This window comes from Danio rerio, chromosome 25, assembly GCF_052040795.2.
Source record: "Danio rerio strain M-AB ecotype USA chromosome 25, GRCz13ab, whole genome shotgun sequence".
Lineage (NCBI taxonomy): Eukaryota > Metazoa > Chordata > Actinopteri > Cypriniformes > Danionidae > Danio > Danio rerio.
The window spans coordinates 8,715,452-8,738,979 of record NC_141045.1 but is presented as its reverse complement, the minus strand read 5'-3'; the positions used below and the strand labels follow the sequence as shown (position 1 = coordinate 8,738,979).

At 33.6% G+C, this 23,528-nt stretch overlaps 1 protein-coding gene across 48 annotated transcripts in view; it reads left to right on the top strand.

Annotated features, from left to right (window-relative positions):
• Positions 1–563: 563 nt before the first annotated feature.
• phf21ab (PHD finger protein 21Ab) overlaps positions 564–23,528 on the top strand; it is a 41,215-nt gene continuing 18,250 nt past the window's right edge. For 17 of the 48 annotated variants that reach the window (XR_015526175.1, XM_087311752.1, XM_087311744.1 and 14 more), the window contains exons 1-5: positions 4,404–4,652; positions 11,079–11,121; positions 16,382–16,485; positions 19,611–19,643; positions 19,821–19,886. Coding sequence is in view for 47 of the 48 variants with exons in the window: in XM_087311752.1 (XP_087167878.1) it covers positions 16,429–16,485; positions 19,611–19,643; positions 19,821–19,886 (156 nt within the window). In the remaining variant the exon portion in view is untranslated. Of the gene's footprint in view, positions 798–4,403; positions 4,772–4,827; positions 5,140–5,379; positions 5,468–11,078; positions 11,322–16,361; positions 16,486–19,610; positions 19,644–19,820; positions 19,887–23,528 lie in introns of those variants that run through there. The other 31 variants (XM_087311759.1, XM_087311746.1, XM_087311753.1 and 28 more) reach the window with 7 other exon arrangements.

Genomic DNA, 23,528 nt, shown 5'->3' with positions numbered 1-23,528 from the left:
AGCATGCCAATTTTCATTTCTTCTTCAATTCTTAATATTTGAAGTACATTACAGCTAATAATTTGAAGTATGTCAAGTATGTACATTACATTTTTTGTTTTTATTTATTCCTCTTCATTTTAAAGTATATTAAATCTTTAAAATCATATTTATATGTACTTTATTTACATTTGAATTGTAATTTATTATTTTCATTATATTATTTATTTTTGTAACTCCATATTGACACATACTTGCCATTTTAATTTTTTCTTAAACTGTTAATATTTAAAGTACACTACAGCTAATAATTTAAAACATTTTAAGCATTTAACACATTAAATTACATATTTAACCTTCATTTTTTTGTTTTTATTGATCTTAAATCACATTATATCTAAAAAAAAAAATCATATCCATGCTCTATTTACATCAGAATAATAATCCGTTAATTTGCCCTCTTCAGCTAATAATCAACAAATGATTTGTTTATTTCTCGCGAGATTTGCGTCCAATAGTTTTCAAACGCGTTTCGCAGCACATTGCATGACGAGTTTAAAAGCCCCAAACTGAGAGTTAAGTTCAGACGAAAACTCAAAATAAGCATTTGAAGGCAAATTCAGCCGCTCCCCCGTTTAACAGACACCTGCCTCAAAGCGCAATCCTTTTGATTCACGGCGTGTTGATTCAGCACAAATTCAGCACAAAAAAAGCCCTATTCTGAGCAGCCTCAAAAATATGTCATGGCGGCCCAGAAAAAACTGTTAACTCCTGACAATTTCATTGGTTAACGGAGCGGCCACCTCTTTCATAACATGGTAGGAGCATTTCGCTGGCGTAGATTATTCTATACATCTATTTTGTACTCTTTTAGCGGGTATAAAGCGGTGCACGTGCTCTGGTGTGATGGAGAACGTATATAAACACGTTTACGACAGCGGCATTTACTTTGACTTGATGTTAGGCTGAAGGGGGAGTGAAGTGCTGTCAGGCAGACATGGTGGTCTGGATGGGGGGATGCATTCACTTCATTTGCTGACGATTTATCCGGTGAAACAAGTAGCACTGGAACGTTTGGGTTGAATTGGGATGGTTACTTCTGTGGTTAGTGGTTGTAAGAAAACGATTGTACATTTATAGATTACTTTGATTTCAAATATGTTTTGAATTGACTAAAGAATGTTTAAAGAAGATCTGGAAGCGTCTGGGATTAAAACTTATATATTGTGGAGACCAACAGAATTAAAACAGACTCACTAAGTGACCCCAAAATATTTAATAACATGGGTATACATGATGAATAAGGATGTCTAAAATTATACTTTTTTAACATTTAGTTTAAAACTTATGTTATTAAAATTACTCAATTTGAAACGACTGTAAATGTTTCTAAGTATTTATTCATTTTGTTTTAAATTATTATTATTATTATTGTTCTTGTTGTTGTTGTTGAAAACTTCATCTTTAATGATTTGTTATGTCTTTCTTGTCACATGACAACAAAATGGCTTCCTGGATGCTGGTTGCCTTGACTTTGATTTGATTTGAAGTCATACTTTGAGTCAAAAATATTACAAAAAAGAACTGTAGTTATGTAATGAAATTTTATTTATTATAGTTTTAAGTAGAAAAGAATGGGGGGGGGGGGTATCAAAGACTATGTAACTCAGAAAGTTTAATTAAAAAAATCTAATTCTCTGTCTCTGTATATAATTTTAGAAACTCTTCTATTGTAGTCTGACATTTTTTTTTTGTTTTGTGTACTATTCACATAATTTAATTAATTATTTAATAAGAAAACTATTATATATGTTACTTGGAAAGTTCAGTATAAATCTAATCAAATGAAAACTTTATCTGTTTTGCCCCATCAAGGCCTATATTGCTGTCCTATATGCTTAAGCAGAAACTATTTTAGAGCATTATTATTCAAATAACCTACAGCAATACAATATTATTTTTTAAGCACTTTTCATTTAATAATATTAAAGCCTATCGCTTTTTAATTTCTGCATATTGTTTACATAATTGAACTAGTCTTATTTTGTTCAATGTTTATTATGTATATTTAATTAAACATCCTTTTTTGCTATTGTTTATGCTAATATAATAAATATACTACTAAAAAAACTTCTTATGCCTTCTGCAAGTGTACATCTATTGAGATTGAGTGACTAAAATGTTCATAAAACAGATTTGGAAGCGTCTGGAATTGATAATTATATATTATGTAGTGCATTACAATAGAAACAGACTCACAAAGTGACCCCAAAATATTTAATAACATCGGTATACATGATGAATAAGGATGTCTAAAATTATACTTTTTTAACATTTAGTTTAAAAAGTTACTCAATTTGACTTGAAGTAACAGTAAATGTTTATTTTGTATGTATTGATTTATTTTATTGTTATTATTTATTTTTTTTAATTGATCTTTAATTATTTGTTTTGCTTTTTTGTTATATGACAACAAAATGGCTTCCTAGATTTTAATAAAAATATTACAAAAAAATAAAAATGTAATTATATTATATTTATTTGTGTTTAAGTAGCAAAAGAATAAAAAAAAACACATAATATACAACGTAATATTACTCAAGAAGTTTAATACAAATGAAATCAAATTCTTTGTTTATAATTTTAGAAACACTTTTATTATTGCAGTCTGCCACTATTTTAGTTCTGTGTACTATTTACATAATTTAATTATTCATATTTAGTGAAGAAAATGTATTATATATGTTACTTGGGAGGTTCAGTTCAAATCAAATCAAATGAAATTCTTTTGTTTTATCTATTTTTCCCTTTTAAGACCTATTCCTGAATGTTAAGCAGAAAATATTTCAGTGCATTATTTTTATTCAATTAACTTACAGCAATGCAATATTATTTTGAAGTACTTTTCATTTAATAATATTATAGCATATCGCTTTTTAATTTCTGAATATTGTTTGCATAATTGAACTAGTCTTATTTTGTTCAATGTTTATTATGTATGTTTAATTAAACAGTTTTTGCCATTGTTTATGCTAATATAATAACTATACTACTAAAAAAACGTGTGTACATCCATTGAGTTTGAGTGACTAAAAATGTTCATAAATAAGATTTGGAAGCATCTGGGATTAATAATTATTAATTAATTATATTGTGGAGTTCATTAGAAAATAAACAGACTCACAAATTGACCTCAAAATATTTAATAACGTGGGTATACATGATGAATAAGGATGGCTAAAATTATATATATATTTAACATTTTAGTTTAAAACTTGTCATTTTATTAAAATTACTCCACTTGAACTGTGAATTATCATGTTACATCAATTTATTTGTTTTATTATTTATTTATTTATGTATGTATTGAAACTTGATCTTTACTGATTTGTTATGCTTTTCTTGTCATATGACAACAAAATGGCTTTCTGGATGTTGGTTGTCTTGACTTTGATTTGCTTTGAGTCAAAACTATTGTAAAAAGAACTGTACTTATGTAAAAATAAATTTTTACTCGTGTTTAAGAAGCAAAAGAATATAAAAAACATATCGTAATTTTACTCCTGAAGCTAAATCTAAATTAAATCAAATTCTCAGTCTCTGTATATAATATTAAAAACTCTTTTTATTTATTGTAGTCTGCCACTTTTTTAGTTCTGTGTACTGTTTACATGTTTTAATTAGTTATATTTAGTGGGGAAAAAACTGTTATATTTAATACTTGGGAAGTAAAACTTGGGAAATCAAACTAAATTCTTTTACTTATCTATTTTATTCCCATTAAGGCCTATTCCTGTCCTAAATGCTAAAGCAGAAACTATTTTAGAGCATTATTATTATTATGATTATATAACCTACAGCAATACGATATCATTTTTGAAGTACTTTTAACTTAATAATATTAAAGCCTATCACTTTTTAATTTCTGCATTTTGTTTACATAATTGAACTAGTTGTTTTTTGCCCAATGTTGTTTATTGTGTATTTTTAATTAAACACATTTTTTATTGCTGTTGTTTATGCTAATATGCATAAATAATAACTATGCCACTAAAAAAACTTCTTATGGCCTCTGCAAGTGTGCATCCATGAGTTTGAGTGAGTTAGACTGCCACTTCTCTTCTCCAGATGAGTTTCGCCGAGTTTACATCCGGGTTTTTCCCTAGGCAATGGGAGTCGCACTACCGCTGTTCCTTAGGCAAAGTGAAATAAATTCGCCGCACCGTCACAAAAAGTAGTCCTCTTGCCAAACACGTTTTGAGGAAACTTCACGTCCACTTTTACGCCAAGCACGCGTACTTTTACTGCAATCGCGGTGTTTCCGAAGCGTTTGGGTGGATGTTTGTAGTATTTGTGCTTTTCGACGGCTACTTTTCCTGCCCCCTTCGTCTCCCTCTTCCTGCGCGGATGGATCCTCGCGTGCTGCGGCTGTGGTGAATGAGATTGAAGAAGAGTTCTTGTTTTGTATCTCAGTTTCTCTCTTTTTTACACACACAAATTAAAATTAAACAAACAAAAAAATAAGGCCGCTAACCTGGCTAGAATCGGCCCCGAGCGCGACTACAGCTATGTGAGGGATCGTTCGGACCGAGATCTCGGAGTGTTTGTAAATATTTATTTAAATAATTTGTGGGGAGAGAGAGAGGCACTACTGCTCAAGTGAGTAGAGGAGGGTAAGTGCACCTTGGGATCTTTTTTTTTATTATTGCAACTTTTATGCGCCTCGTTTTTGGACTTTAATCGTTCCCAGACTCTTCTTCGCTTTTCCAAATCCAAACCCCGTCGCGATCGGGTAGGTAGAGAAGTCAGGATCCCGATCATTTTGAAGCAGAATTTCCGCTTATTTCTAGGAGTTGAGTGGTGTATTTCTAAGTGCAGCGCGTGAATCGAAGGTTCCGCGCGTTTTGTTATTTTGTAACATTATAAACTTCGCTGGATACATTGTTGCCGCAACGCTTGTTTCCAGATCAGTGGAAACCATGTATCCGATGGCAGCGGGGGGATAAAAGGGGGAAGAATGAAGATCTTTTGCTCATGCATGGCTTGAATTAGTGGTTGCGGCTCAGTCGAGTCCATCTAACTGTAATTTGTGCTGTTGGCCTGTTAGCTTTAGCAGAGTTAGCCGTAGCACAATATGAAAGCTCCTTATTCCAGCAGCAGGTTTGTGAAAAAGATTCACTCCTATTTTGCTAGTTTTCAACGCTTTTAGTAGCTGCACTGCTGGTGGGTGCCTGCTAAAGTGATGCTTTTAAAACCGCTGCGATTTTGGGGGTTGTTTGGAAAGTGATTTTTTTTTCTTTTATGTTGCTTGCTTGCTTTTTTTTTCTTCTTCTTCTTTTCTGGTTGGTGGAGGCTGAGTTTAGTGGAGCTGCTGGTGTGTTTTAGCTTGCACCAACTACAGGGAGATTCTTTTGGAGAGAGAAAAAGAAAGTCGCTTCGGCCCTCGTGCATTTCTACACTCCTTTATGAATATTTGTGAAAGTATGCGGTGGGTAAACAGTTTGGGCATCACCTTCCGTGTTTTTTTCAGGTTTATAATAGTGGCCTAATCAAAGTGCTGCTCAACTTTTCTTGTCATTTGCACATCTCTAATCACACATGTAAAGCTAAAGCTTGGTTTAATGTACAGTAATGGTCAAAATGCACTTTATATGTCTATATATGCAGGTAATACATTAAAAAAATTAAAATGAGAGTACTGTAAGTTATTTAATTAAGCATATCTAAAGTATTGAGGGAATATTTTGTCATTTTAGTGTATTTGTTTGTGAAAATCGCTTTTTCAGTACGTTTAGTCGTTAGTGTCGTAACGTGTTTACCTTTTTGTTTGCTAATGTTGTTGATTAGCTTCTGGTTTTTGCCTGTTTTGGCTTTTATTTAGCACTGGTTGTTCATATGTTTTGTAAAACTTCACAGTATGTTTACACCCTTTCTCTTTAGGTTTTGTTTTCATTATTCGGCTAGTTTCACTTTTAATGTTTATACTTTGGGAGTTCTATTGCTTCATATCACGTTAATAGACATAATGTCTTAAACACTCACAAACTACATCGAAATATTAGCAGTAGTTTGTGTTGTTGTTGTTGGTATTTCTGTCTATCAAGTAATTATGCAAAACAAAAAAACGTTGCTGGCTTATGTAACATGACACTGGAAGTATTTTAGTCCTATAGCTAGTGTCCTGTCAGGTGTAGTTTGGGATATTTTCTTACCTCTTACAGACCTGCATGCTATTTATAAAGGACAATCATGCACATTAGCTTTATTACATCTATTTTAAGCCATTTGTTACTTGCTAAAGTAAAGTTCATTTATTCTCTGGGGTCAAATGAAATGGTTGTTAATATATTTGAATATTATCCAGTATCGTATGTTGTTGATCTTCATTTATAAGAAGTAATCTTTTAGTTGTTGTTGTATTTTTTTCCTAAAGCTTAATATTTTATTGCGCAATTTAGAAATTATTTCAGTTGTGTACTTGTAATGATTGTGTTTTGCTAATTGAAATATAAAGCAGACTATCTGGCAAACCACTACAACATTTATTGGGGTAAAGTTTTATATTCACACATTCAGGTTTTCTCCTTAATAATACAATTTCAGAAAAGTATTGTTTGCTAATTCTAAATAGAGAAATCATATTAGCAGCCAATGACTATCAAGGTAAAACACTGTTTACAGTCAATTAAAAAGTGCTATTGTTGTTTTAAAGTCGTACTTGCATGTGATTTCAGACTGAATATTCAAAGTACCATGGTAAACAACATAGGGAGTGTGTCACTGAATGAATGTATGAATATAAAACTAACTTTACCTCTATACTACATTTTCCCATTTAGATTTTGGAGTATAGATCTGACCTAGACTAGTTGTAAGAGTTTCACGGAGAACATTTCAACAGGTCACTGAAAACTTTTACAGAGACTAGCAGTCCTCTTTTATTGCACATATAGCTTTTCTATTGCACTTAAATGTGAATATGAATCTTATATTATACTGATGCTAATGTTGCCTGCTTATTTGATTTTAATATGCAGGGTTTTTAAACACCTTTTTAAGATGTTAGCTAGTGCTTTCTTAAAAGCCAGTCAGCATCATGATTCAACATAAATCTTTTTTATGGCATCCATGACTAAATACCTAATGGGATCATTTTTTTTACTATCTACTTCAAGGAAATTCACCTCTAGCCAATGCTTTATGAGGTGGATGATGATATTTTTATAATTTACTTGTAATCAGTATGGGTATTATTGCAAATGTAGTTATTTTGTTAGGACAAATGTTTGCATGCTTACAGATTTTTAATTTTTATATAGACTTTGAAGGATTTGGATTGTTTTTCTCTCTCCATTTTTATTTTTTGGTGATTTTATAAAGTGTTTAGCAGTATTTACTTGCCAATATTAATTTTCAAGAATACCTTTCCGGCGGAAACGTAATCACTGCTGTGTCTGCTTTTTCATCTACGTAGTATGCAACAAAACTAGGGCTGCGATACTGGTGAAATATGTGAGCTGTTAAGTGTTGTGGCAGTGATATTTATTGCAATTTAACATTTTAAGTTAATTAAGTTACATTTTTTAAATCAGTTTAATGCAAATCATTAAGTTTAAATTAAAGTCTTAAACTTTTTTTTTTTTTACAAAATTAATAATAAAATAATAAATAAATAAAAAGTTTTTTTTTTTTTGGTCTTGATTTGTGGCCAAGTGCATTCAGAGTTTTAAATTCATTCCTCGGCCCAGCCCTAAGCAAAAAGTAATTTATAGGGTAACTACTGTACTTTTAAATGTATTTACTTGCATATCTAATTATAAAATAATCTTGTAAAGATTTTAGTAAGCATAGTTAGTGCCTTATTAATATCCAAACTTGTTCTTGTTAACATTAGTTAATGCACAGTGAGTTAACGTGAACTAACAATAAATAACTTTAACAAAGATGAAGAAATGGCCTGATAAATGTATTGTTTGTTCATGTCAGTATGTTAACTAATCTACCATCATTCTAAAGTTTAAACAATTATTGCACTTTTCTGTGATATGAATATTGCTATTTTTCAATTTATTGTGCAACCCTGTAAGAAAACGGTGTCAAAGATAGTAATAATAGTACAAAATAGTATGTCGGGATTCACTGTAATCATAAAAGAGTTGACAGTAACGACCAATATGACCTACTAGTAGAATCTGAAGTCTTAACTGCCCCATGAGGACATGTGAGAGGATTTATAAATGACTGAAGTGATGCTGTAGGACACACGATTGTAACAACACAGAATGTATTATTTCTGAATCCAGTTCATACTAGAAAGAGCATGCTTAATTAGTTCTTTGGAACTAGGCATGGGCTGGTTGAAGTTTCTGACGATAACTTTAGATAAAATACCACGATATCACAGTATTGTGATTACTGCTCTATAACAAGTGTATTTTAAATGTCTGGTTAAAACAAACAAGAATAAACTTTTTTTCCCCAACATTGAACACAATTTATTTTAAGAAACATTACAAATATTTTGGGACGGTAAACATGTCAGGTTTAATAATTAAAATGAATCATTGACTTGTGCTCTTTTTATTATTTTCCAAAACACAGATTTACTTATACCTTGTAGGCATGGGCCGGTATAAGATTCTGACGGTATGATAACCTTGGATAAAAATATCACACTTTATGGTATTGTGTTTACTGCTCTTAAATATGTTCTTTTTTAAATGTTTGGGTAAAAAACTAAAACTTTTTTTTCACTTTGAAGACAATATACTTTATTTTGAGAAAATTAAAACATTTTGGGACAGTGTCAGGCTAAATAATCCAAATAAATCATTGACTTCTGCTGTCTTCTTTGGTATCAAAACCACAGATTTCTTTACTATTTAAAATGGCATCTTTGGATCTTTTCTGCTGAAGATATTGTTGTCATAAAAAAAAAGAAAGGTCATTTAAAAAAAATTTACATATACCTTAGGTTTGGTACAATTTTGCTTGATTTAAAACCTTGACTATTCCAGACCGTGGTATACCTTAAAAGTGGTTATCGTCCCATGCCTAATACCTTGGGGACGTGTATAACAGAACATTTTAGCGGTATTAAAACCTTGTCCTTCAAACAACGGTAAACCTTGAAAACGGTTATCGTCCCATGCCTATTGGGAACTAATTCCTTATTTAAAATAATCTTCACAATGGTAGACTTAAGTAGGTCTTAAAAACTTGTAGATATTGTCTTTTATTTTATTTATTGTTGTTTTTTCATTGTTATAGACACACTTATTATAGTGTTATTTATAAAATGTTTTTAAATTTGTATCTGATTTAATCTTGGAAAGCTCAAAATGCATATTTATTTGCTTCTAAGTTTTATTGTATTTATTTTTAATATAGCTTTTGAAAGCCATGATAATAGGCCTTGTTGCTGGCATTTAATAAAAATATATGATATAATATTTAAAATACAGGCCTTTAGCCAGCCTGGTGAAATAGTTGGTTCTTTTTTTCTCTCAAAAAGTGGACCTTTTTGCAATTATTCGCCTTATTTTCTATTGAATTATAACATTTTAATGCTGTATTTTAGTGGCAATTTAAGCACTATTCTGAATTAGCTTGTCAGATGGTCATCATAACCACACTTTTTGACTATTTTAGCCAAAATAGCATTTAAATCGATTTTAATAAGGGCCACTTTTGGTGCTTCACACCTTTTTATTGGTCATTTTTGTTTCAAGAATAAGGTCTAAGATTTACAATAAAAGTTTTTTGCAAAAGGTTTTCTCCATTTATAAACAATACAGTAGCGAAAGATGACTTATTTTACGTCAGATTGTGTGTTTTCTTGCAAAGTTGGATGTTGGACTCATGAAAAATATTTGTCAGTATTGGCCAAAACTGATTAGCTGAAGTCACACCAAAGCAACAGCCAACAGAGGATTCCGATTGGCCTTAAAACCTTTTTTCGATGGGTTATTTTTACTAGTTATAAGGGCATAGCAGTCAAAATAAGAAAAATAAGCTCATGTACGGGACAAATTCTAGACCTTTGTCAGTAAGGCTGGGTCTTCTGAATCACTTGAATACCTCTGGCTATGTGCCTGTAATACTTTACTGAGAGTATCTGATTTCAGACAGATATGTGATTTATCCTATATTTTCTATTTAAAAGCTCACAATTTGACAACAAAAAGTCCAGTATTGTGTATAGCAGCATATTACTGCTAATTGTACTGCAAAACACCTTTTAAATGTGAGATATTTACCTACTTGCATCTAGAGAAAACTAAAGTTTCATGCTGGAATTTACAGTATGTTTTGCATCTGTGAACCATAAAGCCTCGATTGCTTTGATTTGATTGGCCATCTCAGTCATTTGGATAACGTTAGACCAATGAGCAGGACCAAAACATTTAAGCTTCTAAAACTTTCTATAAACAAACACAGAAGCATCATTATCAAATATTCATATCCTTTCTAATTAGTAGTTATGGCCCTAAATCATTTCGACTTACTATATTCTAAATGTAAATGGAGAGCTCTTACAATAATTACTTTTAATAATCATTCCCAATTGCTGAACGACAACGTTGATGCAGTTCTCTTCTTAAAGATCAACTGATGGTACTATTTAGGTGTGTGTTGTTGTTGTTGTTTTTATCGGCTTTATTTCTTCAAACACTCACACAGTGACTCATAAACTCATCGATTTGAGAGGCTGTCGTTTCCTGTATATTGTAGGCTGAAGGTCCCGAGATTTCCGAGTGGCGTTTGGTCATGACAGATGTCATCGCTGGCGAATATCGGCTCCGCTTAATATCTCAGAACTCCATTTGGCAGGACTGCACAAAGGACAAATCCGACGCTCGAGTTTTGAAGAAAGATATTTTTAGGTCGGCGAAGATGCCGGGAGACGCACAGGGATGCAAGACTTTTTGTCGTGGGGTTCATAGACGGGATGAGCAATTAGAAGGCGGCTGAATGCTGCGCTTGCAATGTTGTCCCTCTTTTTTTTTTTTTTCACAGACTGTACAGGAGAGGGAATTGGAGTGTCTCTCCCCCATCTAATAGGCTGTGTGTGTATGTGTGTGTTTCATCTTGTGCAGGGAGTTGGAGAGAGCGCGTGAACACCAGTCTCAGTGCCAGCTGGTAAGTCCTCTAATAGCCTCTGTTATAATTGTCCTCTTGGCACAGGGCCGCACACCAAAATCAATGAGAGTGAATGAATGTCTGTAACACTGCCTCCGTTTCGCCCACTGTTACGTGGCGAGGTTGTTCGTCCGAATCATCCGACGGACGGGCGAACGGTCCTGCCCATCTTCTCCACTGTCACAAGTTTTTATCCTCAGGTTCTCCTCTACTAGAAAATTGCTTTTTGACAAGAACCTATATTGAGTTTTTCCCCTTGTCTAATCCCTGTTTGACTAAAACACTTTTTGAACTTAAACAAAAGGTGTTGCTTTGGGAATGCGAACTGTATAGAGTGTGTGTGTTTACTACCGCCTGATATTTAATAATTTGGTTACACTTTAGTTTAAGTCACAGTTCACGGTATAAATAAACAATTAGCAAACACTACTAGCTTAGTTAACTACTATTTAGCTGTTTGGTAATAGTTTATAATGTCATAGTCGGGTTTAGGTTTTGGGTGGGATAAGAGATGCTGGATAAAAATCATACTTTATAACTACTCATGAACATTTAGTATATTAATAATAGGCAGGTAACAAACCAGTAGTTAATAGTAGGAATTGTGACTTTAACAGGGTTCCTGCGTGGCCTTAAAAAGTCTAAAATTTAAAAATCGAAATTTAAGGTCTTAAAAAGTCTTAGGCCCTGTTTACACTGTCAGGTCTTGATGCCCAATTCCGATTTGTTGCCTATTTCTGATTTGTTTGCCTGTCTGTTTACACGTTGTTTTAATTGTGACCCATATCCTATTCATGCGTTTACACTTGCCATACAATTTACAATGTCGCGCATGTATAAAGACGGGTTCTAGCATTTGTGCGGCACTAGCCACGATGGAAGAAATTGTCTTGTTTTTAGCTCTGCGAAATATGCGGAGTGTAGTATAAGCAGAATGGTTTAGTCCAGATTTACCCCCCCACAGTTTTTTGTAATGGTATGGCCCTGATTTGTGTGTAGTTGAAGATGTAGCCTTTGCCTGTGTCCGCACTGATGTTAGGCAGAATAAAGTTGTTCTATGTGTAGACCGCAGTATGTGTATTAATAGCGACAAAAAGCAAAAGTTACAACACAAAGTTCGCACAACTTTAAAATGATTTTGAGGCGGAGGTGGGAAAGGGCCGTCATCGAAGCTTGTGCTTATGATTTATATGCTTTATGATCTCCTCCACCATTCAGAGGAATTTGTGGGTACGAGAGAGATCTCAGGTCTGGTGGTAGCAAATTCTGGCGACTGACCACTTTTCTCCTCTGTTTCCTCTGATGTTGTTTACCGAGTTGGCTTCTCCACACATGCTCTTCTTTCTGTCATTAAACCGCGGGGAAGCACCACATTGACATAATTTTAGTGATGTGAAGAACGGAATGCCTCGATAAATCCAATCTGCCTGTTTACATGACAGTCGCATTGTCACACATCCGATCTATATCAGATTTTTTCCACGTTTGAAGGAGGTCTGAAACTGATCTCTGAATATCTGAATGCGTTTTTATTTTTGCGTTTACAAGGTCATAGAACAGATCCGATCTGTGTCACATATGAGCAAAAAATCGGAATTGGGTCACATTTAACTGGCAGTGTAAACGGTTTGCTCTTCTAGATCTCAAATATTTTTGCACAAGTCGTATCTAATACTCTTTTAAATTCTTTTTTGTTGTTGTTGCTAGGTTTTTGTGGTGTTGTAGTTCTTTATTTCACTAGTCCAATTGTAATTTGTGGTATTACAACTACAAAATGATCAACTTGCAATAGCCAATCAGCTTTCTGTTATTAAACACGCGGCAAATGTGACGCCATCGCTGTGTTTGCGGAAGTTTGCTTTTGAGTGCGCGCGACATGAAGATTTCGGCTGGCAGAGTATGCCGTTATTTCACTGACAAATGTCGTAAGCGTAGTTTTATAAGTTGGGAGCGCATTCAAATCTCTTTGCTCACACGCTGGTTTCCTCTGTTCGTGGACAAAACTGCTCGCGAGCTCTCGAAACACTGGCTACTCGCGTGCAAATGATCTGCTCTCGGTCCGTCGGACGATGCAGACTCACAATTTGTGTGTATTGTTTTTCTTCCTCTCGTACTTTCGCTTTCCAGAGATGCTTCAGTTAAAATGAAATGCAGTGTAGTTTTACTACAGTAAAGTGTGTTGAATTGTAGAATAATATACCCTATATTGTAAAAATAACTACAGCACTGGGTAATTTGTTTATAATACACTTGTGTTACCATAGCAACTATAGTATTACCACAACAATTTAATTGAAGAACTTTACTGTTCTTTACAAAACACTGTACAGCAGAGACTAGTTCACTTTTAGTTGCCATGATACAATGGGATTGATAGTGACATTTATTTGAAGAGTGAATAGTACCGTAGGCTATAATACCTTATCAAGTTCCCTATTTTCTTTCACAGTTACATTTCTGCTTGCATTAGTTAGATTTAAATGATTTTATTTTATTATTATGGTGCACCTTATGGATGTTTAATAAATGTTTTAAAATAAAACTATTTTTAGTGTCTTTAAGTGTTTGAAACTGGAAATATCTTCTCATATAACACACAGCCAAAAATGTTACGGTTTATCAGTTACAAAATGTAATATGCAAGTCTATTTTAGTATTTTGGTTATTGTTAATAAATAGCGTACTAATATAAATCATATCAAAAAGCATGAAAGGAAGAGGGAATAGTGTACTGAGAGCGCGCAAGAAAATTTGTGCGTGAGCAGTGCACATTTCAGAGTGAGAAAAGTGCAGCGTATTATATTTGAGAGCTCGCACGCAGTTTTGTCCACAATCAGAGGAAATCGGTGCACAAGCAAAGAGATTCGCTCGCTCGTATTACATGAATGCACTCTTGTAAAATAAGTACAATCTGATTAAAAGTCGTCATTGTTTTTAAAAATATTCTGTTGTATTTAAATAATTTTAGCATAGTACCTATAATAAATCTGGCCTTCTTTGATTGTAATCCATTAACATTTTTGCTAATGAGATTTTAAGATAAAATGTTGCTAATTGTACTTTCACAATCCTTTAGCAAATAACATTTCATTGGAACATTTTACTCTGAACATGTATATACAATAAAGCAATACACTAAGTTTTCTTATTTTACCTGTTGAGTAACCTTTGTTTTTATTATTTGCACTGTAAAAAATATCTTTTTATTTACAGTTTCCGTATTTTGTGATTTCCAAGTATTTTCTATTTATTTACAGTTTTCAATTGCCCTATGGTTATCTGCTCTGTTGATTTTGATGTTAAAAATTTATCTACAGTTTAACAAATGGACTTTTATTGGCATTTTAATAGTGTGAATTAATGTATAAGTAATAATGTACCTAGAAATAAGTCTGTAAAATAACAGAAAATGTACTGGCAGTTTATTACAAGGTTTTGTGCCTTAATATTATACAACACCAACACAGACAATAGATCACTTTTAACTGCAGTGCATCCGGGAAAGTATTCATAGCGTTTCAATTTTTAAAATTTTTTTATGTTATAGCCTTTTTCCAAAATTGATTAAATTCATGTATTTCCTCAAAATTCTACACACAATACCGCATAATAACAATTTGAAAAATGATTTTTTGAAATTGTTGCAAATTTATTAAAAATAAAAGATCAGAAAAATCACATGTACATCAGTATTCACAGCCTTTGCTGTGAAGCTCTAAATTGAGCTTCCACCGATCATTCTTGAGATGTTTCAGCAGCTTAATTGGAGTTCACCTGTGGTAAATTCTGTTGATTGGACATGATCTGAAAAGGCTGCACCTGTCTATATAAGGTCCCAGGGTTGACAGTGCATGGCAAAGCACAAACCAATCATGAAGACAAAGGAAATGTCTGTAGATCTCCGAGACAGGATTATCTCAAGGCTGGGGAAGGTTGCAGAATAATTTCTGCTGCCCTGAAAGTTCCAATGAGCAAAGTGGCCTCCATCATCCGTAAGTTGAAGATGTTTGGAACCACCAGGACTCTTCCTAGAGCTGGCCGGCCATCTAAGCTGAGTGATCAGGGGAGAAGGGCCTTCGTCAGGGAGGTGATCAATAACTCTATGGTCACTCTGTCTGAGCTCCAGCGTTCTTCTGTGGAGAGAGTAGAACCTTACAGAAGGACAACCATCTGTGCAGCAATCCACTAATCAGGTCTGAATGGTAGAGTGGCTGGACGGAGGCCACTCCCTGCCTGAAATTTGCCAAAAGGCGTCTGATGGACTCTCAGACCATAAGAAACCTATTTCTCTGGTCTGGAGAGAGGACAATTGAACTGTTTAGAGTGAATGCCAGGCGTTTATGTTTGGAGAAAACCAGGCACGAATCATAACCAGGCTAATACCAGTGAAGCATGGTGGTGGCAGCATCATGCTGTGGAAATGTTTTTCAGCAGCAGGAACTGGAAGACTAGTCAGGATAGAGGGAAAGATGAATGCAGCAATGTACAGAGACATAGTGAATGAAAACCTGCTTCAGAGTGCTCTTGACCTCAGACTGGGGCGATGGTTCATCTTCCAGCAGGACAATGACCCAAAGCACACCGCCAAAATATCAACTGAGTGGCTTCACAACAACTCGTTGAATGTACTTGAGTGGCCCAGCCAGAGCCCAGACCTAAATTCTATTGAACATCTCAGGAGAGATTTCAAAATGGCTGTACAGCGTCGCTTCCCATCAAACCTAATTTAGCTTGAGAGGTGCTGCAAAGAGGAATGGACAAAAATTTCTAAAGACAGGTGTGCCAAGCTTGTGGCATCATATTCAATATATTGCTGCCAAAGGTGCATCAACAAAGTATTGAGCAAAGGCTGTAAATTCTGATATACATGTGATTCAGCTTTTTTATTATTAATAAATTTGGGACAATTTCAAAAAATCTTTTTCCACATTTTCATTATGGGGTTTTGTGTGTAGAATTTTGAGCAAATAATTGAATTTAATCCATTTTAGAATAAGGCTGTAACATAAAAAATGTTGAAAATGTGAAGAGCTATGAATAATTTCCAGCACTGTATAAATATTTTAATAAATGTCACTTCTCCCAACTTTTCAAGCTTAAAAGTTGTTGTAAGAAAGATCAAGGTCTTAATGCAACTCAAAAGCAACTTGTGTTCCCTCTCATGGTGGCGTGGCATTAAGTAACCCTCAGAGCATCTGGCAAAAATAAAGGTTAAACACATAAAAACACAATCCAATAAGTCTCTGTTTGATTTCTCTAGACAGGCTGAAAGTTTCCCGGGACTCTCTTTTCTGGCGAACTGGATCAATGATGGAATTGCAAACATTACAGGAGGCCCTGAAAGTGGAAATACAAGTCCATCAGGTAGGAGATCTCACAAATGGTGCCGCTAATCATTTGAATCATGTGGGGGGAGAACATTTCTGAAGCGCCGCTGCACTCTCAGTTAGCGCATTACACTTTTATTGACTGTTTGTTTCAGAGCAGGTGCTTTTTTGGATGATTAAAATGATTTGGGAGAGTCTAAGCAGTCCTCTTGGTGATAAATGAAGATCTGTTTCTCTTCTTGTCCCTCGCTGTTAGAGGCGGCGTGTCCCAGCAGGCCGAAAATTAGCGGAGCTGTCTGAGTGGGGCAAGAGAAAGAAAAAGACAAGGAGGGAGGGATGTAGAGAAAGAAAACGCCGGAGAATCAGGGTCATACTGGGCTGATAAAGCTTCACCCATTACTGCTCTTGTGACCAGTCGTCTCAAGCAGGTGTTCTTTTACATACTGGAGGCTGTTTTTTTTTTTTTTTTGGGAGGGGGGTCTGGTTTTGTCTTCATATCGCTTAGAATATTTGACAGGCAGGTGGAAGTGGAAGTTTTTTTGGGCCTCATCCGGGGCAGCTGAACGGCTTGTTTTGTGGTCTCGCATGACTCACAGTTGCCTACTGGTGGACTGCAAAAACTCTGAAGAAACAGAAAATAACTGTTGGGTTGCTTTTTTTATATTTATTTTAAATTGATGCAAGATGTGTCATGATTTTTGAAATATGACTGTATGTTTTAGACTAGTTTAGGGCTGCTTGGGCTCGGATGAATGTAAGTAACATTATGAGAACTCTTTTATGTGCATTGTACTGTTTTTAGTTTGGTAAAATGAGTATAGCAAGGTGGCTCAGTAGTTAGCACTCTCGCCTCATAGCAAGAAGGTCGCTGGTTTGAGTCCCGGCTAAGGCCGTTGGCATTTCTGAGTTTGCATGTTCTCCCCATGTTGGTGTGGGCTTTCTCCAGGTGCTCCGGTTTCCCCAACAGTCCAAAGACGTGCTATAGGTGAATTGAATAAACAAAATTTGCTGTAGTGTTTGAGTACGTGTGTAAGAGTGTGTGTAACCCAGTACATCTGCTGCGTAAAACGTATGCCGGAATATTTGGCGGTTCATTCTGCTGTGGCGACCCCTGATAAATAAGAGACTAATCCAAAGTTATTGAATCAAAATTAGTATAGCATTTATAGTGATACTTTTTTAGTGTGTGTTTGTGTATATTAGTCAACATTATAATTGAATCAAAAAGGTTTTTCAAAATTGTAGAATGGGTAATTAATGAAAAGACAAGTGTGGCGATGCGAGATTTAACAACAACATTACAGCCCGCCTTCTGAGTCCTTATATGGAAATCCCTCAATTATGAAAAAATATAAAAATGCATCAATAGACGACCCAGGGAGGGAGAAAGGAAGAGGTGTTCTGCGGTTGGCTGTGTGGGTTGAAGGAAGAAAATGGGCTGAGCAGAAGTGAAGGTGGAGCGAGTGTTACTGAGACGCGACTTGCCAGAATAGCGGAGTGTTCTAATAAAGAAAGAATTATTAACCAGAAAATATATATATATATATATATATATATATATATATAATATATATATATATATATATATAATATATATATATATATATATCTCACAATTTTCTAGTTTGTGATTATTTTAATGATTCCATATTTCCAATAATTGATTATGAAATACTGAGTACTATACATATTATAGTCCAATATATTTTTTTGTTTTAACTGTATTTAATTTAGTTGTAATTGTAATTTAATTTATTTCAGTTTCACTTTTTTCCAGCTGGTTGAAAAATGTGAATTGTAATATTCATTGCTAGACGTTTTCTATAATGATAATGAAATTTTAAGTTTTCATTTTAAGATCATTCAAAAATATTATTACTGCTCGTTCAAACTACTCATTAAAATTAAGTTGAATGAGCAAAATTTTTGTTTTATTTGGGGAAACTTAATTGTTTTATGTTCTATCCACTTAAATTTGTAAAAAGGATTAAGTTTCTTAAGCGATATGTGTTGGGACAGCATGAAGGAATAGTGTGGAACCCTGCATTTTTTATAGTGAAGGTTAGATATTTGGTTGCTTTATTGTATTTTTATTTATTTTAGTACTATTTTCCTGGCAACTAGCTGAAATAAAAGAAATGTTTAGTTAAGCTTTTTATATGAATAAAATCTTTGTTTTGTTGATATGGAAAATTATTTAAGTTGATTGCAGATGTCATAAAATGTAATTAAACTAGTTTTAGAAATTCTCTTTGTCTTGAGGACAACTAAGTGTATGAAGTGGCCCAGCTTACCCCGCTTTCCTCTTATTATTTTTCACTTTTATAATCCTTTATAAGGCACTCGTTGAAATACCCATCAGGAAAAAACCTCAGAGTAATACTGTGTAGGTTATTACAAGACTTATGACTTAAAATGAGAAATTATATGGTAAAGGTTTTAACTGTATATTGGTAGCATATGTGTTTATATTTTACATCCCTTATCCTACCCAACACTTAAATATAATCATAAGTATAGGTAGGTAATAAGAAGGAAACACTTCAAACACTTTTAACAAACCATTAGCTAAGACTATTAGCTCAATAAACTGCTGATTAGCGGTTTGTTGATAGTTAGAAGTGGGTTTTGGGTAGGATTAGGTATGTAAAATATACTTTTTAGTTAATTATACATAGTTAAAATCTTAATAATAGGCAGGTTATAAGAAGACAATTCTTTATTTTGTCACAATCCACGCTATTAACAAACTATTTGCTAAGACTATTAGCTTAATAAACTGCTAATTAGCGGTTTATTGATAGCTTTTGGGTATTATTAGCTGTGTAAAATAAGACTACAGCTACTAATACACAGTTAATATCTTTATAATAACCGAGCAACGTTAGTTTACAGCGCGAATTGTGACTAAAGTGTTACCCAAATTAAAATATTTGCAAACGAGCACGTTTCCTCAAACCGTTGTTAGCTGGAAGACGGTTTCCCTCACAGAGAAAGCTGTTGGCAGGTTTCCCGCTCTGCTTTTGTCTGGACATGAAGCAGGTGCAGCGGCCTGTAGCTCTTTCTGTGGCCTATAGATGGCGCACTTAATCTGTAACTCCATCATAAACTGTTGGCATAAGTTTTGACTGGAAATCCTTTTCTTCTCTTTTGTTGCCATAGAAACTTGTCGCCCAAATGAAGCAGGATCCACAGGTAAATATCATTTATGACGCTGCTCCTCAGACATGATCTAATGGTTTTGTTTGAGAACTTGAACTTTTTGCATATACTTGGTTTGCTTTTTATTTTATTCAATAAAGGATTAGCAGTTCTGAAGTTATTAGTTCATAAATATGTCATTGTAATGCATATCTTTGCTGTTCGTCACAGAACGCAGATCTGAAGAAACAGCTTCACGAGTTGCAGGCAAAAATCACGGCTCTGAGTGAGAAACAGGTAAGAGCTTTCGCAGTATTTGACGTCATTGGATGCTGATGGTGCTGTTTTCTCTGAAAGCATGATTCAAAGGCTTGAATTGCTATGAATGAGTCAGTTTGATTGATTTTTGTAAGATTAGGTTTTAAAACATGGACGCAGGTTGACGTTATTAGAGTTTATAAGATTATTAAGATCTTTTAAATGTCTAATTTATTCTATCTGTATTTATTTTAATTTTGTCACTCTATAGAATCATGAAATGTGTAAATTATATATAAGATATATATAATTAATATTTTGAAAATTCATTTAATTTTTAATTTGATAAATGTTTCTAATTACTGTTTGTTTTTTATTTCAATATTATTCATTCATTCATTCATTTTCCTTCGACTTAGTCCCTTGAATATCGAGGTTGCCACAGCGGATTGAACCGCCAACTATTCTGGCATAAGTTTTATGCAGCAGATGCCCTTACAGATGCAACTCAGTATTGGGAAACGCGTATATATACACACACACACGCACGCACACACACACCACAGACAATTTTAATTTATTCATTTCACCTATAGCGCATGTGTTTGGACTGTGGGGGGAAACTGGAGCACCCGGAGAAAACCAATGCCAACTTGGGGAGAACATGCAAACCAGTGACCTTCTTGCTGTCAGGCGACCGTGCTAACCACTGAGCCGCTGTGCTGCCTATTTCAATATCAGCTCGTTTTTTTTAAATTAATATGTTATTTTCTTTTCTCTTTTTTCTTTTTTTTTTATGAATTTTCTTTTTCTTTTTTTTCTTTGCATTTTTTTTTTTACTAACTTTGAGTTCATTTCTGTATTTAAATTGACATTTTTTTTTAAATTTAATTATTTTAGTGCTTTTAGGTGCTTTATTATAACTTCTACAATTTTACTCTTGGTTTTAATCATTTAATGTGATTTTTTTATTATTAGATTTATTTTATAAAAATATTATTATTATTAAAATAATATTTTTTATTATTGAATTAGTATTATAATATAATTATTACTGTCATTATTATTATTATTATTTATTTTTATTGTATGTGCTTCTGTCTTTTCTCTAATACTCTTGATTTCACTCTATTTGAGTTAATTTGCATATTCAAATTTTAGTTATCTTTAAATGTTATTTCTAGTATTTTTAGGTGCTTTATTATAATTATTTTATATTACTATATAATTTTTAATAATTTTATGTGCTCCTTGTTTAGTTTTGGCTTGTCAAGATATTTATTTTTTGTTGTTAGATGTATTGCACCAAAATATATTGCTAAACTATATTATTGTCATTTATATGTCAGACAATACATTTTTTATGCCAGTCATTATATAATGCCAGAATGACAATATAACGGCATCATAATGCAAGTTCACTCTTCCAAAGGACACATAATATTTTATTCTTAAGAATATTTAATTTAATTATGGTCATTTTAACAATTTAATAATGAAACATTGGAATCAGAATGTGAAAAAGCATATCCTAAACAAATAATAATAATAAATGTTAACAAAAAAGCGCAACGGAGGCTGCGATATCTGCTACAAGATGTATTTTCAGTTGTTAGGCACCCACAGGAAAATATACTATTGTAAATTATATTAAATTCTATAGTGTTTTTTAACCATACTAACACTGACACCTCCAATAGAGATAGAGATGTTGTGCAATCAGCTATAATGTTGCTAGAATTGTTTTCATCTATGAGCAATATATATTGCATCATCAAAAATGATTGAGGTCATGTCCATGTGTTGGTTGATAAGTCGATATATTGATTATTGTAACAGGCCTAATTGTGTTTAGTATTTTATTTGTAAGGTTAAAGCCCAGATTTAGTGTTTTGCGCCTATTTCCATACACAGTTAGTCGCAAAGTCATAATTTCTGCTCTGTATATATCATGTAATACTTCTATTTATTTCAATGTACATTTGTTTACATTTTGAAGATATTTTGCAATAATAACCCTGTCTAAAGCAGTTTTAACTTCTCAAGCAGCGCCACAAAACCCCCCCATCATGTTTCATCTGTATGTGCAGGTCAATTTGTGTTTACTGGAGCGATTTTTGATTTGTTTGCTTCCAAGAGGAGTTATTGATTTCCTGAAGTGGCGGTTCTTTTGGGAATTTTACTTTTTAATGATAAAACAAGTGGAGAAATAACTGATGACTGATATATTTAATTGTTTTGTGGCCAGTCTGTGTCTGCGCAGAACAACAGCAGAAGCACTAAAGTGTGTGTGTGTGTGTGTGTGTGTGTGTGTTTGCGCATGCGTTTCTTTTGTGTGTTGGGACTTTCCTTCTGTCCTGCTGCGATGTGAAAACACTATATTAGCAAAGTTTTGGGATTCAGTTGCTTCTTCAAAAGTCAGGATTTTCAGCACAGATATTTTTTGGGGAAACATTTTTACATTTAAAAAACATTATTATCTATCAACTGGTGATTTGTCATCAATAAGGCTCACATATTCACAAAACATAGAAACACACAGCACAACAACCAAAACCACACTACAACATACCTTTAAAATAATAAACATCAGACTGGGAGCACAAGATCCTGGCAGCAATGTTTGTCTCAGTTTAAAATATTAATCGCAGTTGGAATAAAAGAATCACTTTAGACTCAAAATGACTTTACTGCTTGTTCAAACTGCTTCTTTTAAATGAGTTGAAATGACACAATTCGTAATATTTGGGGGGATAACTTAATTGTTTATGTGAAATTGTTTATCCCTTCCCCTTGGCACTTGAAACAGAGTGTGAAGAGGAAGGGCTTCAAAAGTTACCCCTAAGATATGGGACAGCACTCCACACGTTATCAAATGTCATCGTGATAATGTCATTGAGTTCTTCCTACCTCTAAGGATTATTGCGCTCTGTCGCCATCTTGTGGCAGAACATCAACCATCACTTTCTTCGCTCTGCTCAGTGATCAGTGACTAATTGTCCAAAATTATAAATGTTTTAAAATGGGCACTATCCTTTATAAATAAACAACATAGATGCAATCTAAACAACTACATTTTTGCCTTAAAAAAAGCACCAAAAGTACATTCTGTTGTCCAACAGCGGCACTATTTGTCAAACTGTAGAGTGTCCTCCGCTTGTCGCTGTATGTGGGTGTAGTAATACACAAGGGTGAAGAGGCTGGACGAGTGCTGTTATTGCCAATCAGATTCAAAACCAGACAAAACTGTCGCATGCATGCATCCATACATACATACATACATAAATACATTAGAATACATTAAAGACCTTTTGAAGTATAATATGTTGGCTTTCTAAAGTCTTTAATTGTCATTAATGTGTTCAAATTGGGGTAATTACATTTTATATGGTCATATATAAATGTTTGATTTAAAAGATGTTAATGGGCTCAGGGTTGTGGGACAAATACTCATATTTATGTATATTCCATCAAAATGTGTCTATTGCAAATTGCATTACATATGATTTTTATAGTTACTTTGAACAAAAACTGAAATTAAATAATTTATTAAAATATTAAAGTATGTTTAAAAATAAATGTATGTGTTATATGTTCTTTAAAAAAGCAGATAAATTTTGATGTACCAAAATATATTAAAAATAACAGTCTAAAACAGACAAAAACACACACAAAGCTACT